The sequence below is a fragment of the Typopeltis vanoorti genome, chromosome 10 (genome assembly GCF_054136105.1).
Source record: "Typopeltis vanoorti isolate ZY-2024b chromosome 10, IOZ_Tvanoo_1.0, whole genome shotgun sequence".
Lineage (NCBI taxonomy): Eukaryota > Metazoa > Arthropoda > Arachnida > Uropygi > Thelyphonidae > Typopeltis > Typopeltis vanoorti.
Window position 1 is genome coordinate 105,917,102 of NC_143558.1, and position 14,865 is coordinate 105,931,966.

Consider the following 14,865-nt stretch of genomic DNA (forward strand, 5'->3'; position numbering starts at 1 on the left):
TAGTGTTTTTAAAATGCCACATTGTTGAGAAGAGTGATGGTGTGATTGTTTGTGTAAATATCTCCCTGTATGTGTGGGTTTTCTAAAAACTGAAAATGATAAGGAACCATCTGGAAAACGTGTGATAAGTGTATCCAGGAAGGGCAGACAGTTATTAGCTTCCATTGTGAAGTGGATTTTTGGATGTTGGCTATTTAAATGCACTAAGAATGTTTCCAATGTCTCTGGGCCATGTGAACCAAATAGTAAGCAATCGTCAACATAGCGTAGCCAAAGTGTTGGTTTGAGAGTGGCTGTATTGATTGCTAGTTTTTCCAGGTGTTCTATGTAAAAGTTGGCTGGGGGGGGGGGAGAGCCCATGGCAGTCCCATCTATTTGTTTGTATATTTTCCCTTTCCATGTGAAATATCCTGCATGTATTGTGAATTTGAATAGTTCAAATATATTGGGGGGAAGTGTGACTTCAGTAGATTGAGGGTTTCGATTAGTGGTAGAATAATGTTATCCATATAGATGATGAATAAAGTGAAGATAGTATGCAGTCTTGACTTTTACCAGATTTTACATTAGACCATCTATTGTACTTACTTGAATTCTAACCGACTTTACTTTATTTACTGAATTGATGCTTTTACAACTTAAATATAGACTATATATTGCTCTGTATAATGTTCCAGATAGACTATCAAACATATTATTAAATGGTAGAATTGAAGGACAACCTAGCAGAGGAAGACCAAGCAAGAAATGAATTGACAACATTAAAGAAAACAACCACTTAAACTCGACAATAAGAATTTCATAAAAAAGACAACAACAGACAGAAAGAAATGGCAAAAATTGATGTTTGAGAAACCCAACCTGCCATGAGTGGAAGAGAAGAAGAATGTTCCATTTAAAACAAATAATTGTAGCATTTTGAGCAACTTTTCTCTTGGCACCATGTCTTATGCCTCTTCCAGATCTATAAAATTTAAATATAGATCATTGTTATATTCTCAGTATTTCTCAACCATTTGTCATGATGTGAAAATCTTATCCTGACAATCCCTATTTAGCTTCAACCTAGTTTGTTCCTCCACAACTTTCTCTTCCTGAATTTTTTTAGTCTTCTCATGTATCCTTACATAAATCTTACCTGAAACAACTCAGCTGGGAAATTCCCTTTTAATTCTCGCTTTCTTTCAGTTTTATTTCCCTTTTAGTAAATGGATACTATGAAAGCATTTCTTCAATTAGAAGAAATGCTCTCATAGTATCCATTTACTAAAAGGGAAATAAAACTGAAAGAATGCAAGAATTAGAAGGATTCCAGATAATTTCTGGAATCCAACCCTATGACCAGACCTCTTGAATTATGCAGTGCAGCCACTCCAAAACTTTATATATCTCTATACGACTTTATTATCAAAACTTTATATATCTTAGCATCTATAGTCAAATATTGTCTATTCCAGCTGCCTTTGCATGTTTCAGGCTTCTGATGGTCCTCTCCACATCAAGGATTGATTTTCAGTTTTAATATTTTCTACTATAGTTTGTTATAACTAATCTCATTTAATTATCTTTCATAGTAATTACTCCAGACATTGAGAATATCTGAATCTTCAGTTTTATATCCCTTTTATGATCTCCTTTTAGTGTAATCTCTCCTCCATTGTGAAGCTTTTTCAGTAGCCTTTAGATTATTCTGGTCTTCTGTTTTTTTCCTAGTCTTCCCACTACCTTTAAGGTCAACTGCTTTAAACACGGAGCTTGGCTATAAATATTAATATATTCCTTAATGGCATATTCCTTTTGAATCAGTTTTTACACTATTTTTGTGTTATGCTGTGCAAATAACATGTTTCCTTTTTTTTTTTTTTTTTTTTTTTTTGTGTGTGTGTGTTGTCAGGGGCAACACAAATTTATTCTTAAGACTTTCCAGTTTAGATTAGAAAACAGACCACACAGCTGCTTAATATTCCAGTAGTAGTGATGATGATGTGGTTGCATTTTAATCGTATTAAATTTATTTTTTGCCTTCCAGTGAACTATTGGGTTTTTGACTTGTTTTTTAATAGTTTTCATTATTGTTGCTAGTAGTTATTTATTTTCTGTTTATATAACATATTAGTAGAGAAGAAAGCAAAGTAAATGTAAAATTTTTAAATAATAAAAATGTCTTTATCTTCTTTGCTAAATAGAAATAGAATTAAAATGAAACCACAAATAATAATTGTGTGGAATTTTTTTTATTTTATTTTTTCCTATTCTGGCAGGGTGAAATATTAAGCAGAAATGATATGCTATTACATTCTTTATAATTATTGACAATTGAATAAGAATAATGAGTATCATCCCCCCCCCCCACACATACTTTTAGGGGGAACACTATTTATAAAAGTGCTATGAATAAAATCAGTAAGTCCTTTTCCTTTTTTTTTCCTTTAAAAACTTCTTGTTTGATTACTTTAGGTAAAAAAGAAAGCACTTCTCTCAAAATATGATGAAGAAATAGAAGGCCCAAAGCAAGATAGTTTTAGAATTGGTAAGTTTCTATGAATATAATGGAATTAGAGTTTTATGAACACATTTAATTCTGATATAAAAGAGAGGGTATTAGGAAGCAAATTGAAAGGATAGTGTGTGCACCTTTTGATTTGAGAAGACCTAGATTTCATTCTCACCACTAATTTCAAGAATGCAGCTCCAGAATGAAAAGGCGTTTTTTTTTTTTTTTTACTGAAAGTCAGTTAACCATGAAGAGGTGGTACTCCTGAGATTCTCATTGGTTGTTAGTTTGATAAATCAGTCCTTACACCACCCTTGTGCAATGAAATTACCATACATTCTTTCCATTCCTGCAGAATCCACCCTGTTCTGAGATTCATATTAAACAGCCTGGTCAAAGGTATAGCCACTTCAGCTGAACACTCTTTTAGCACACATGCTGATATCCCATCTATCCCTATTGCTGAAATCAGTTTATGCAACAGCTCTAATACCTCATCCTCATACACTTGCATTTCTTCATCTAGTGAAAAGGTAACAGTAAGCTCAATGTTACCAATTATATATTTGGTTTAATCCTTTATCCAAGTGTAAACAAACAAAGTCTGCACGGTTAGCCTAGTGGTTACGTGCTTTGCAACCATATACCTGGGGAAGGCGTGTCCTAGGTTCGATTCACGCCGGTGACGTGAGGAGCTTAAAGATCTTCCTCAGCCATAGCCAAGTTAGCCGATGTTGGGCATGGACAGCAGGGCTTTTTCCCCAGTTTATCCTGGGGTTTTTCCTCCTGCAAAGCAAGCAAACTGGCCTCGTGAACACACACACTTTGACAGACATGGGATACCACCGGGAATAAGGAGTAACCAACCTATTCCACGGGATTATCGGTTACGGAAGCTTACGCAGTAAAATCTTTAGGCCTGCGCAAAAGCATAACATACAATGAAGCAAACAAAGTTTGCGGCACTGAAGTATTTTCAGGACTGGGGCAACTCATGACAAAGGTGGTATAACTTCTCATCACATAATTGGTAGCATAGCCAACTGAAAAAACTTCCGTTAAGCTCAATGTTGCGTAAACCAGGTTGATAGCTTTTAACAAAATGGGCACTTATTAGTTGAACAATCTCTTCTGCATCTGCATTTAGAAGAGTTATTCTTTCATATTCATTCTTTCTTTTACTTGCAACATATCGATAGAATTCTTGTGCGTTGTCTTTAGCATGCAGAGCCAGTTTCTTTTCGTACTCAGACTTTGCTTTCTGTACAACAGTTATGACTATTCTAGCTTATAATTTTCCTAACGGATATCATCCTTATGCAGACGCTATTCCTTCCACATCATCCTTTTCTAATGAATCTCTTGCTTAATAAGAATACACATCTATTTGACTACTACCCTATTTATTCTTCGAACTCTCGGGACACATTCTAATATTGCATCATTTAAGTATTGTTTAAATGCTTCCCTTGCATTATTGATATTCTTCCCATCCAGCAACCAGTCCCAGTCCACTGAACTCATTATGCCCTTCAGTCAGTTATAATTTCCTTGGTAGTTCTACATGTAACCTTTTCTGAATGGAACATTCATGAACTTAGTCACTTCCCAAGTGATACAGCATGAACACTGTCACCAACAGGAGGCAGAATAGTTACATCTTTAACCAAAATGCTCTCTGACACTATAATCAAATCTAACACTCTTTGACCTCGAATTCCTTCTGTCATGTGCTGCTTGAGGAGGTTGCCCTGCAACGGCTCAATAAATTCATTTTCATTCTTATCATGAGAATCTACTGCTATCCAATCAGTATTTGGATAATTAAAGTCTCCTATTATGATTAATGTTTTCGTGCACATGTTTTCTGTTTGGCGATGCATTTCTTCATCACTAGCAACTGATCCACCAGGTTTCTAACACCACCCCACTATATAATTGATCTTGTTAGATTCCACCTCACACTAGATGTCTTCAAATTCACTACCACATGAAATACTGTTATACTAGTAGTACTACAATTATATGTCTCAACTCTAACTGGATTCAAGTCATCTGATATCATTAGCAGCACGCCCCCTCCTCTCCTATCCTCTGTATCCTTCCTAAAAATACTGTACCCTTTACACCCGATACCAGTTAGTATGTCTAATTCTGAAGCCAGATCTCACTAATGCTTACAATCTGATGTCCCAACATATTGACCAAGGCAACAAACTCTACCCCTTTGTTTCGGATACTCCTAGCATTCGTGTACAGACATAATAATTTACTTGCATGTTGTTTTGTATACTCTTGTTAGCAGTCTGTATGATTCAGTTGGATAACTTGCAGATCTCTATGCTTCTCTAGTGCCTTATACATGTAGACATCTTTACGGACACATTTGATTGGTCAGAAATGGACAAACACAATGTCGAAATCAATCTCTCCTCGTCAACATTTCCATGATAAAGTCCATTCCCGTCATTAACACAGTTATATAGCATTGTCACTCTTATGCTCCCATTCTCACCATTCCTCCCTTTATAATTTAGTTCATACTGAACTTATCGCTCGTTAAGTCGTTTGTACCTAATACAATTATGATCTTGTTTACTTTTCTTTTCTGTTTTTGAATTGCTTCCTTTATATTCTCAATTTTCGCTCTGGGAAAACTCAAAGTGATAACTCACTCATTAATAGCATGTTTTATTATAGAACTACCATAACAAATAACATCCTTCTTTTTACAAACATCACTTACCTGTTTTTGTTTTTTGTTCTTTCTTATTTTGATGCTTAATTTTCTTTTCCTCCCTATGTTCATTTAAATGCCTCTCGATTTTTAATAATGACGGAGCAAATATCTTCTTTTACATGCTTACCTGATTTTATTGGCAGTTGATCTTACCATATGCTCCCCCTTTCGTTTTTTGATATATGGAAACGATATTGAAATGATAATTTTCCTCTTATTAATATTATGTCTTCACAGGAACTACCACATCCTCCTATGTGGATGCCTATGTGGAAGAGGGACTAGGCTGACTGGAATACATTTTCCCATTTTGCAAAATTTAATACTGAAGCAATCAGCCAAACATCTATCCATGAAGCAGTGCAGTATGTGACGGATCGTATTGTCCATTCAGCAACTGCAGCAAATTCAAAAACATCATCCTGATTTTTCCCTCTATTCAAAGCCTTGGTGTAATCCAGAATGATAAGCAGCCAAAAAAGATTTAGATGCGGCATGGGGTATATTTCGTAGATGCCCTACCACAACAAACTTAATAGCATTTAAATGTGCTTGTGCCAAAACACATCATGCGAGATGTCAAAAACAATCGTGGATCAATTTACAGCATTGATTAATCTAGCAACCAGTGCAAAAACTGTTTGGGATAAAATCCAGAAGACAAAAGGTAGATGCAGAACATGCCAGTTGTCTACCTTGGAACATAATAGATGTATTATTGCTGATACCAAAGCTATTGCAGACACTTTGACAAAAAACTTTGGCCAGAATATCAGCAACAGCCTCATATCCTCCTGAATTTTTAATATTGAAAAAGCAACAATAGAAACAGCAATTAAGCTTCTGTACCAAAAGCATAGAGCAATACAATCAGCCATTTATTAAAGGGAACTCAAAAGAGCTCTTTTGTTGTCTCACCCTAGTGCAGTTGGCCCTGATAACATCCATTATGAATAATAAAACACCTTCCCATCATCTTCTATGATCATCTCTCACTATACAACAGAATATTTACAGAGGAAGAGTGTCCAGACTCTTGGCATAAGTTGATTGTCATTGCTCTCCTGAAAACCAGACAAGGATCAAGCCCAGGCCAACAATTATCATCCCATTGCTCTGACTAGTTGATTGTTAAGTCTTGGAAAAAATGGTAACGCAAGACTTCTCTAGTACTTAGAAAGCAACAGACTTTTTCCCAACAGAATGTTGCTTCCATAGGCACCAGTTTATCTTAAACCATTTGGTCTATTTAGAAACATATATAAGAGATGCTGCAGCTTCATTGTTCTTTGACTTCGGAAAAGGCCCATGACACAGCCTGGAGATAATAGCATATTAAAGTACGTGTTTAACCTTGGTTAGACATGTACTTTAATATGCGGGGTGCCATCCTGTTTTTAATTAAGAACTTTCTATCCAGCCATGTGTTCAAGTCCAAGTGGGTAGCAGGTTATCTCGACTATATCATCAATAAGAGGAAGTTCCTCAAGACTCTGTCTTAAGTGTGACCCTCTTCACTATTAAAGCGAACTCAGTTACTGAATAACTTCCTTCCACAGTAGGCAACTGTCTTTATGTTGATGATTTCACAATTTATTGTCACCCCTGTAATAGGTCATTGAAAGACAACTTCAACAAGCAATTGATTGTGTTTCTTTATGGATTCTGTCACGGGTTCAGGTTATCTGTTGAAAAATCATCTGGGTACACTTTTTCCAGAAATGCACTCTCCATCCTGATCCTGATTTGAGAATGGGACAAGCTAGTAATCTCGTAGTTCCAGAGGTCAAGTTTGATAGAAAGCTCACTTCCTTGACACACATTCATCTTCAGGATAAGTCCAAAAAAGGATTGAACATCCTCTACCAAATGGGGGGGGGGAATTGATGTTCCTTGCTCTTCTTATTGTGCACTTGTATGTTTGAAACTTGATTATGGGTCTCGGGTTTTCGGTGGTTGGACCTGGTCCATCCTCAAGGTATCTGGTTAGTTACCAGCGCTTTTCATACACCACCTGTTCAAAGCCTTTATGTTGAATCAAATGAACCTCCTCTATCACTTATATGAAAATATGTCTCTTAATTATGCTTTAAAAATGAAGTCACTTTCAGGTCATCCAACATGGACTAGTCTCTTTTCTCTGGGAAGCTCAATATCTCTCTCTCTCTCACACACACACACCAGACTGCCAATGCATCCTTTTGGTATGTGCATTAAAGAGATTATGCAAGCTGTTGGCATGAATATTAACAGCCTTACCTGCATCAAACAAAACAGCATTCCTCCATGACAGGCTTGTATCCCATCCGCAGCCTCTCACTTTTCCAACTACAGAAGTCTCATACATCTTCATTTGTTTATGTTCAATTGTTCAATGAACACAGAGCAGCCCACTCTGATTTCTTGCCCATCTATACTGATGGTTCAAGATCAGAGCTATCTGTAGACTGTGCTCCCTAACATTGCAATCTCTAACCAGATCTCACCTGATCAGTAACTACACAGCAGAATTTCCTGCTATTCAGCTTGCACTTGTGCATATCAAAGAAAAGTCTTGCCAGAAGTGTATAATTTATAGACTGATTCTTTGCATTCTCTCTCCTCTCCAGTGTATAATCCACATCCAGTGGTTGGTGAAGTGCTTCAACTCTTGCACAAAATAAAGATCCTTAATTTCTATGTTTCATCGTGTTTGATTTCCAGCCACGTTGGAATTAAGAGAAATGACATTGCAGATTTAGCTTCTAGATCAGCTCATAATTTCTGGACCTACTGTTTCATAGTCCCTTAAACTGACTACACACAGGTTATAAAATCAAAGTTAATTGCACAATGGCAATACTCAATGTAGGAACAGAAGAGAGGAAGTTGTTCTTGCTAGGCTCCTCATAGGTCACAATCATCTCACATTCGTATTTACTGAAGCTGATGACCCACATATGTGTGGAAAATGCAACACCTGTCTTACCATTAGTCATATTCTGTTGGAGTGCAAACCCTTCATGGAAGATTGAAATTACATTTTTACTTATATGGTCGAGCCCTATACACTCAGTCAGATATTATCAGATCCAGACATTGCGCGACATTTTTAGATTTTTAAAAAACATTCATTCATTCAGACATTTGATTGTGGATTTGTATATATGGAGCTACTGCATTGTAAATACTAAACTTTGTACACAGATTTTATTTACTTATTTATGTTCTAATAATTATTAATTAACTTAAGGAATTCACAACTACACTAGAATATAAATTAAAGTTTAATATATATTTCATTTTTTTTGGCAATGTCACATTGCCATCTTCAAAGGAACTTAAAATAAAGACGTGTACGCAGGCACTACACACAATAAATGAGGAATGAAGCTAGGAAGCTATTGTTTCTCCTAAAAGTCCTGATTTATGCCTTATAATTCATTTTATAATCAAAAAATGATTTATAAGGCATATGGAGTGAAGATGTGTGTAGCAATTTTTTTTGATTTGGATATGAATGATTGTCAACTTGTTATACTGGCTGCAGTGAATGATAACTACTGAGGCAGATATAATAGAGATGTTAAATGAACATTTCATAAAGGTATTTCATTCTCTTCTCCATCACATATAAAATTCATCCTGCCATTCACTTCAGATGAAATAAAACAAGCATTAAAACAAATGGAAAATGTCCAGGTGAGGACCTAATTCACATAGAATTAATTAAATTGGGAGGAAACGATATAATTCACCATGTCACAAACTTACTAAATCTATGCCTAGAAGAGGGGAAGAACTGGAAAAATGCTACTCTGATACTGTTATTTAAAAAAGGGGACAAAGAAGAAGTAAAGAGCTATAGACCAATTAGTATTCTCCCCAATCTGTACAAAATTCTCACATAAGTAATAACAAGAGCAAGTTAACCCCTCTTCTAGACTCAAATTAACCACTAGAACAAGCAGGATTCCATAAAGGCTTTAACACAAATGATCATATTCATGCAGTAAAACAAATAATAGAAAAAGCAGAAGAAAACCAATTGCCTCTCTGTTTAGCCTTTATTGATTATGAAAAAGCATTTGATTCCATCAAAACTAATGCAATAATCAAAGCACTCCAGAAAGAGAGAGAGACTGTCACCCAAAATCTTTACAGCAGTCCTTCAAGAAATATTTAATAATATAAACTGGACAAACCTGAGCACCATCATCATCAAATTCTTGACATGTACCCTCAAGGGGTGTACAGGATATGATAGCTACTACATGAAAAATTTACATCATTACTAACTTCCTATCTACAATTTTCCTCCAAATCAGTCTGTTACTTGTCACGACTCCAACACTATCAGATCTTATATTTCTATCATCTAAGGCACTTTGTACCATATAAATCCACCTATATCTTGGTCTTCCTCTGGGTCGTTTTCCTGCCAACCTGGCAGAGAATACTTGTTTTGCTAATCTTTCCTCGCCCATTCTGTTTAAGTGACCATACCACCTGAGATTAGCTCTCATAACGCATTCCTGGATCCTGACAATGTCAAGTTCTTTCCTAATATCCTCATTTTTAATATGATATTGCCATTGATGCCATCTGCTCATGCCTCTAATCTTTCTCAGGATTCTCATATATCTGCGGTCTCTAGTCTTTGGTCAAGCATTTTACTTCTGACCCAGCTCTCAGATCCATAAGTTAAAACTGGTTTGAACACTGTCTTGTATACCGCTAATTTAGTGTTCCGACTAATTTCTCCTTATTCCATATGAATTTATTCAGTTGACTTCCTGCCATACCAGCTATATTCATTCTGTTGTCTATTTCCATATTTAATTAACCATCTTCGCTAAAAATCGTGCCTAAGTAGCTGAAATGTTTTACTTGTTGACATTTTCAATGATTCTGCCTATTTTCATTCTCTTTGTCTTTTTAATGCTGACCTTCATACCATATGTATTACAACAGTTATTCAATTTAGTCAGAGAATCTTGCAGACTTATAGTAGATTTATTTAGAAGTATAACATCATCTGCATAAAGCAAAGAGCTGACATTAACATCTCCAATTTTGATATCATGTTTAATACCACTTTCCTTCATAATGTAGTCCATATAGATAATGAATAACAGAGGGGGATAATGTACATCCTTGTCTGACACAAGATTTAACATTAAACCATCTTCCTGTACTTCCTTCAATTCTAACTGCTGACTTACAACTCAAAAAAAAAAAAGACTAGGTATTGCTTGATATAATGCCCCATTGACACCATATAACTGTAGCCTATTGAATAGCTTCTCTCTTGGCACATTGTCATATGCCTTTTCCAGATCGACAAAACTTAAATACAGATCTTTGTTATATTCCCATGCTTTCTCTACTATTTGTCGTAAAGTGAAAATCTGATCCTGACAGCCTCTATTTGGCCTGAATTCAGCTTGTTCTTCACCAAGCTTTTCTTCCACAATTCTTCTCAACCGTTTCTCAAGTATACTTGTATAGATCTTTCCAGGAACACTCAGTAGGGAAATCCTCTGTAATTCTCACATTCAGTTCTATTTCCCTTTTTATATATGGGTACTATGAGAGCTCTACTCCAATCATCGGGAATTCGTCCCTCTGCCCAGGCTCTCTGAACTATGCAGTGCAGCCACTGTAAGACTCTTATACCACCATACTTCAGCATTTCTGGTCGAATATCGTCTATTCCTGCTGCCTTTCCACATTTCAAGCCTTTGATGGCTTTTTCTACTTCAAGTATGGATATATATTCCTGACTGCATGCCTGGTCAGTTTTTTTTTACCACTGTGCTGTCATCACTGCTTGTTTCATTTACATATATCTTTATTTTCTTCCATTTTCTCTAACTCCTTTTACAGCACTTTTTCCTCCATTCCTAAGCTTCTTCAACAACTTTCAGAATATTTTGCCACCTTCTTCATATTTATTTTCTATGTTCCTGCCAAATTTCTCCCATGATTTGTTTAGCTAATTTTACACACTGTTTAGCTTTCTTACATTTGTCTCTATATTCTCTAAGAGCACAATCTGACTTATTTGCCAGGAACTTTTGATATACTTTCTTCTTTTTCTTCACTGCCTCTTTAACTTCCTGTGTCCACCACGGAGTTCTAATTTTTCTATCCTTGCAGACAACTTCACCACATGCTCTCTAGCTGAATCAATCAGGGTTTTCTTCAAGGGTTGCCACCGAATCTCCAAGGTTTGGTTCCTGTTCTCAAGCGCTTTCATTTTTCCTTCCATAATCTTTGTGTATTTTAGTCTACAGTTCACATCTGAGAGCTGCTCAACTTTTATTCACTTTAAAACTTTCTTACATGTTATTCTTTTCAATATGAAATTCAATTTTATCCTGCTCAAGACTAAATAGTGGTCACTTCCAATTCGAAATCCTCTGTACACTCTGGTGTCCTGCACTAGGGAGAAAACATCACTATCAATAATAACATAGTCAATGAGATTTTTCTTATTCCTTGCCTCTTCTCTCTATGTGAATTTGTGCACATTTTTATGTTGGAACATGGTATTAGTAATAACCATTCCATATCCTGAGCAGAAATCCAACAGATATTTGCCATTATTATTAGCTTTTCTCTTTTCTCCAAATTTTCCCAAAATATTTTTGTATGTCTGACAATCACTTCCTATTCTGCTATTTAGATCCCCAACAAGGACCAACTTTTCCTTTTTCATTGTGTCAGTTGCTTTTTCTAAAGCATCAAAAAATTCCTCCACTTGTATCTTAGTAGAACCTTCTGTGGGACCATAGGCACTAATAAGTCTCATTGTCCAATTCCCCATTCTGATATTTGTCCACATCACTCTACTTAAGATTGCCTGTCATTCAAGAAGATTAGCCTCGTATTTTGTGTTGAACACTATGACTACTTCTTTTCCTTGATTGTCATTTCCTGAATATAACATTTTGTATTTATTGCTCAGAAAGATCTCACCTGAACACTGGACAAACGTCATCATCATCATCATCAAATTCCTGCCATGTACCCTCAATGGGTGTACAGGATATGACAGTACTACATGAAAAAATTACATCATTACTAACTTCCTATCTACAATTTTCCTCCAAATCAGTCTGTTACTTGTCAAGACTCCAACATTATCAGATCTTATATTTCTATCGTCTAAGGCACTTTGTACCATATCAATCCACCTATATCTTGGTCTTCCTCTGGGTCGTTTTCCTGCCAACCTGGCAGAGAACACTTGTTTTGCTAATCTTTCCTCTCCCATTCTATTTAAGTGACCATACCATCTGAGATTAGCTCTGCTAACGCATTCCTGGATGCTGACAATGTCAAGTTCTTTCCTAATATCCTCATTTTTAATATGATATTGCCATTGATGCCATCTGTTCACGCCTCTAATCTTTCTCAGGACTCTCATATCTGCGGTCTCTAGTCTTTGGTCAAGTGTTTTACTTCTGACCCAGCTCTCAGATCCATAAGTTAAAATTGGTTTGAACACAGTCTTGTATACAGCTAATTTAGTGTTCCGACTAATTTCTTTCTTATTCCATATGAATTTATTCAATTGACTTCCCACGATACCAGCTTTGCTGATTCTATTGTCTATTTCTATATTTAGTTTACCATCTTCAGTAAAAATTGTGCCAAAGTAGCTGAAATGTTTTACTTGTTCCACAGGTTCTCCATTCACAACACAGTTGACATTTTCAATGATTCTGCCTATTTTCATTGTCTTTGTCTTTTTATTGCTGACTTTCATACCATATCTATTACAACAGCTATTCAATTTAGTCAGAGAATCTTGCAGACTTGTAGCTGATTTATTTAGAAGTATAACATCATCCGCATAAAGCAAAGAGCTGACATTAACATCTCCAATTTTGATATCAGGTTTAATACCACATTCCTTCATAATGTGATCCATATAGATAATGAATAACAGAGGGGATAATGTACATCCTTGTCTCACACCAGATTTAACATTAAACCATCTTCCTGTACTTCCTTCAATTCTAACTGCTGACTCACAACTCAAATAAAGACTAAGTATTGCTTGATATAATGCCCCATTGACACCATATAACTGCAGCGTATTGAATAGCTTCTCTCTTGGCACCTTGTCATATGCCTTTTAAAAATCGACAAAACTTAAATACAGATCTTTGTTATATTCCCATGCTTTCTCGACTATTTGTCGTAAAGTGAAGATCTGATCCTGACAGCCTCTATTTGGCCTGAATCCAGCTTGTTCTTCACCAAGCTTTTCTTCCACAATTCTTCTCAACCGTTTCTCAAGTATACTTGCATAGATCTTGTCAGGAACACTCAGTAGGGAAATACCTCTGTAATTCTCACATTCAGTTTTATTTCCCTTTTTATATATGGGTACTATGAGAGCTCTACTCCAATCATCGGGAATTCGTCCCTCTGTCCAAGCTTTCTGAACTATGCAGTGCAGCCACTGTAAGACTCTTATACCCATACTTCAGCATTTCTGGTCGAATATCATCTACTCCTGCTGCCTTTCCACATTTCAAGCCTTTGATGGCTTTTTCGACTTCAAGTATGGATATGTATTCCTGACTGCATGCCTGGTCAGTGTTTTTTATCACTGTGCTGTCATCACTGCTTGTTTCATTTAGCAGTTTTTCAAAGTAATTACTCCATACTTCAAGGATATCTTTTTATCCTGTTTTCATTTCACCTTTATAATCTCTAATTCCTTTTACAGCACTCTTTCCTCCATTCCTAAGCTTCTTCAACAACCTCCAGAATATTTTGCCACCTTCTTGATATTTATTTTCTATATTCTTGCCAAAGTCCTCCCATGACTTTTGTTTAGCTAGTTTTACACACTGTTTAGCTTTCTTACATTTGTCTCTGTATTCTGTAAGAGTAAAAGCTGACTTATTTGCCAGGAACTTTTGATATGCTTTCTTCTTTTCCTTTACTGCCTCTTTAACTTCCTGTGTCCACCAGGGAGTTCTGATTTTTTTATCTTTGCACACAACCTCGCCACATGCCTCTCTGGCAGAATCAATCAATGTTTCCTTCAGAGTTTGCCACTGAATCTCCAAGGTTTGATTCCTGTTCTCAAAATTCAATAATATTTCTGTATTTTAGTCTACAGTTTACATCTGAGAGCTGCTCAACTTTTATTCGCTTTAAAACTTTCTTACATGTTATTCTTTTCAATATGAAATTCAATTTTATCCTGCTCAAGACTAAATAGTGATCACTTCCAATTTCAAATCCTCTGTACACTCTGGTGTCCTGCACCAGGGAGAAAACATCACTATCAACAATAACATAGTCAATGAGACTTTTCTTATTCCTAGCCTCTTCTCTCCATGTGAATTTGTGCACATTTTTATGTTGGAACATGGTGTTAGTAATAACCAGTCCATGTCCTGAGCAGAAATCCAACAGATATTTGCCATTATTATTAGCTTTTCTCTTTTCTCCAAATTTTCCCAAAATATTTTTGTATGTCTCACAATCATTTCCTACTCTACTATTTAGATCCCCAACAAGGACCAACTTTTCCTTTTTCATTGTGTCAGTTGCTTTTTCTAAAGCCTCAAAAAATTCCTCCACTTCTACCTTAGTAGAACCTTCTGTGCGACCATAGGCA

The 14,865-nt window shown here is 36.0% G+C and overlaps 1 protein-coding gene across 1 annotated transcript in view; it reads left to right on the forward strand.

The window, feature by feature from the left end:
• Positions 1 to 14,865, forward strand: part of LOC150102650 (U4/U6.U5 tri-snRNP-associated protein 1) — a 323,990-nt gene that overhangs the window by 128,402 nt on the left and 180,723 nt on the right. Inside the window, exon 9 of the mRNA XM_090399032.1 lies at positions 2,458 to 2,530. Coding sequence (XP_090255158.1) covers positions 2,458 to 2,530 — 73 coding nt within the window. The remainder of the gene's footprint in view (positions 1 to 2,457; positions 2,531 to 14,865) is intronic.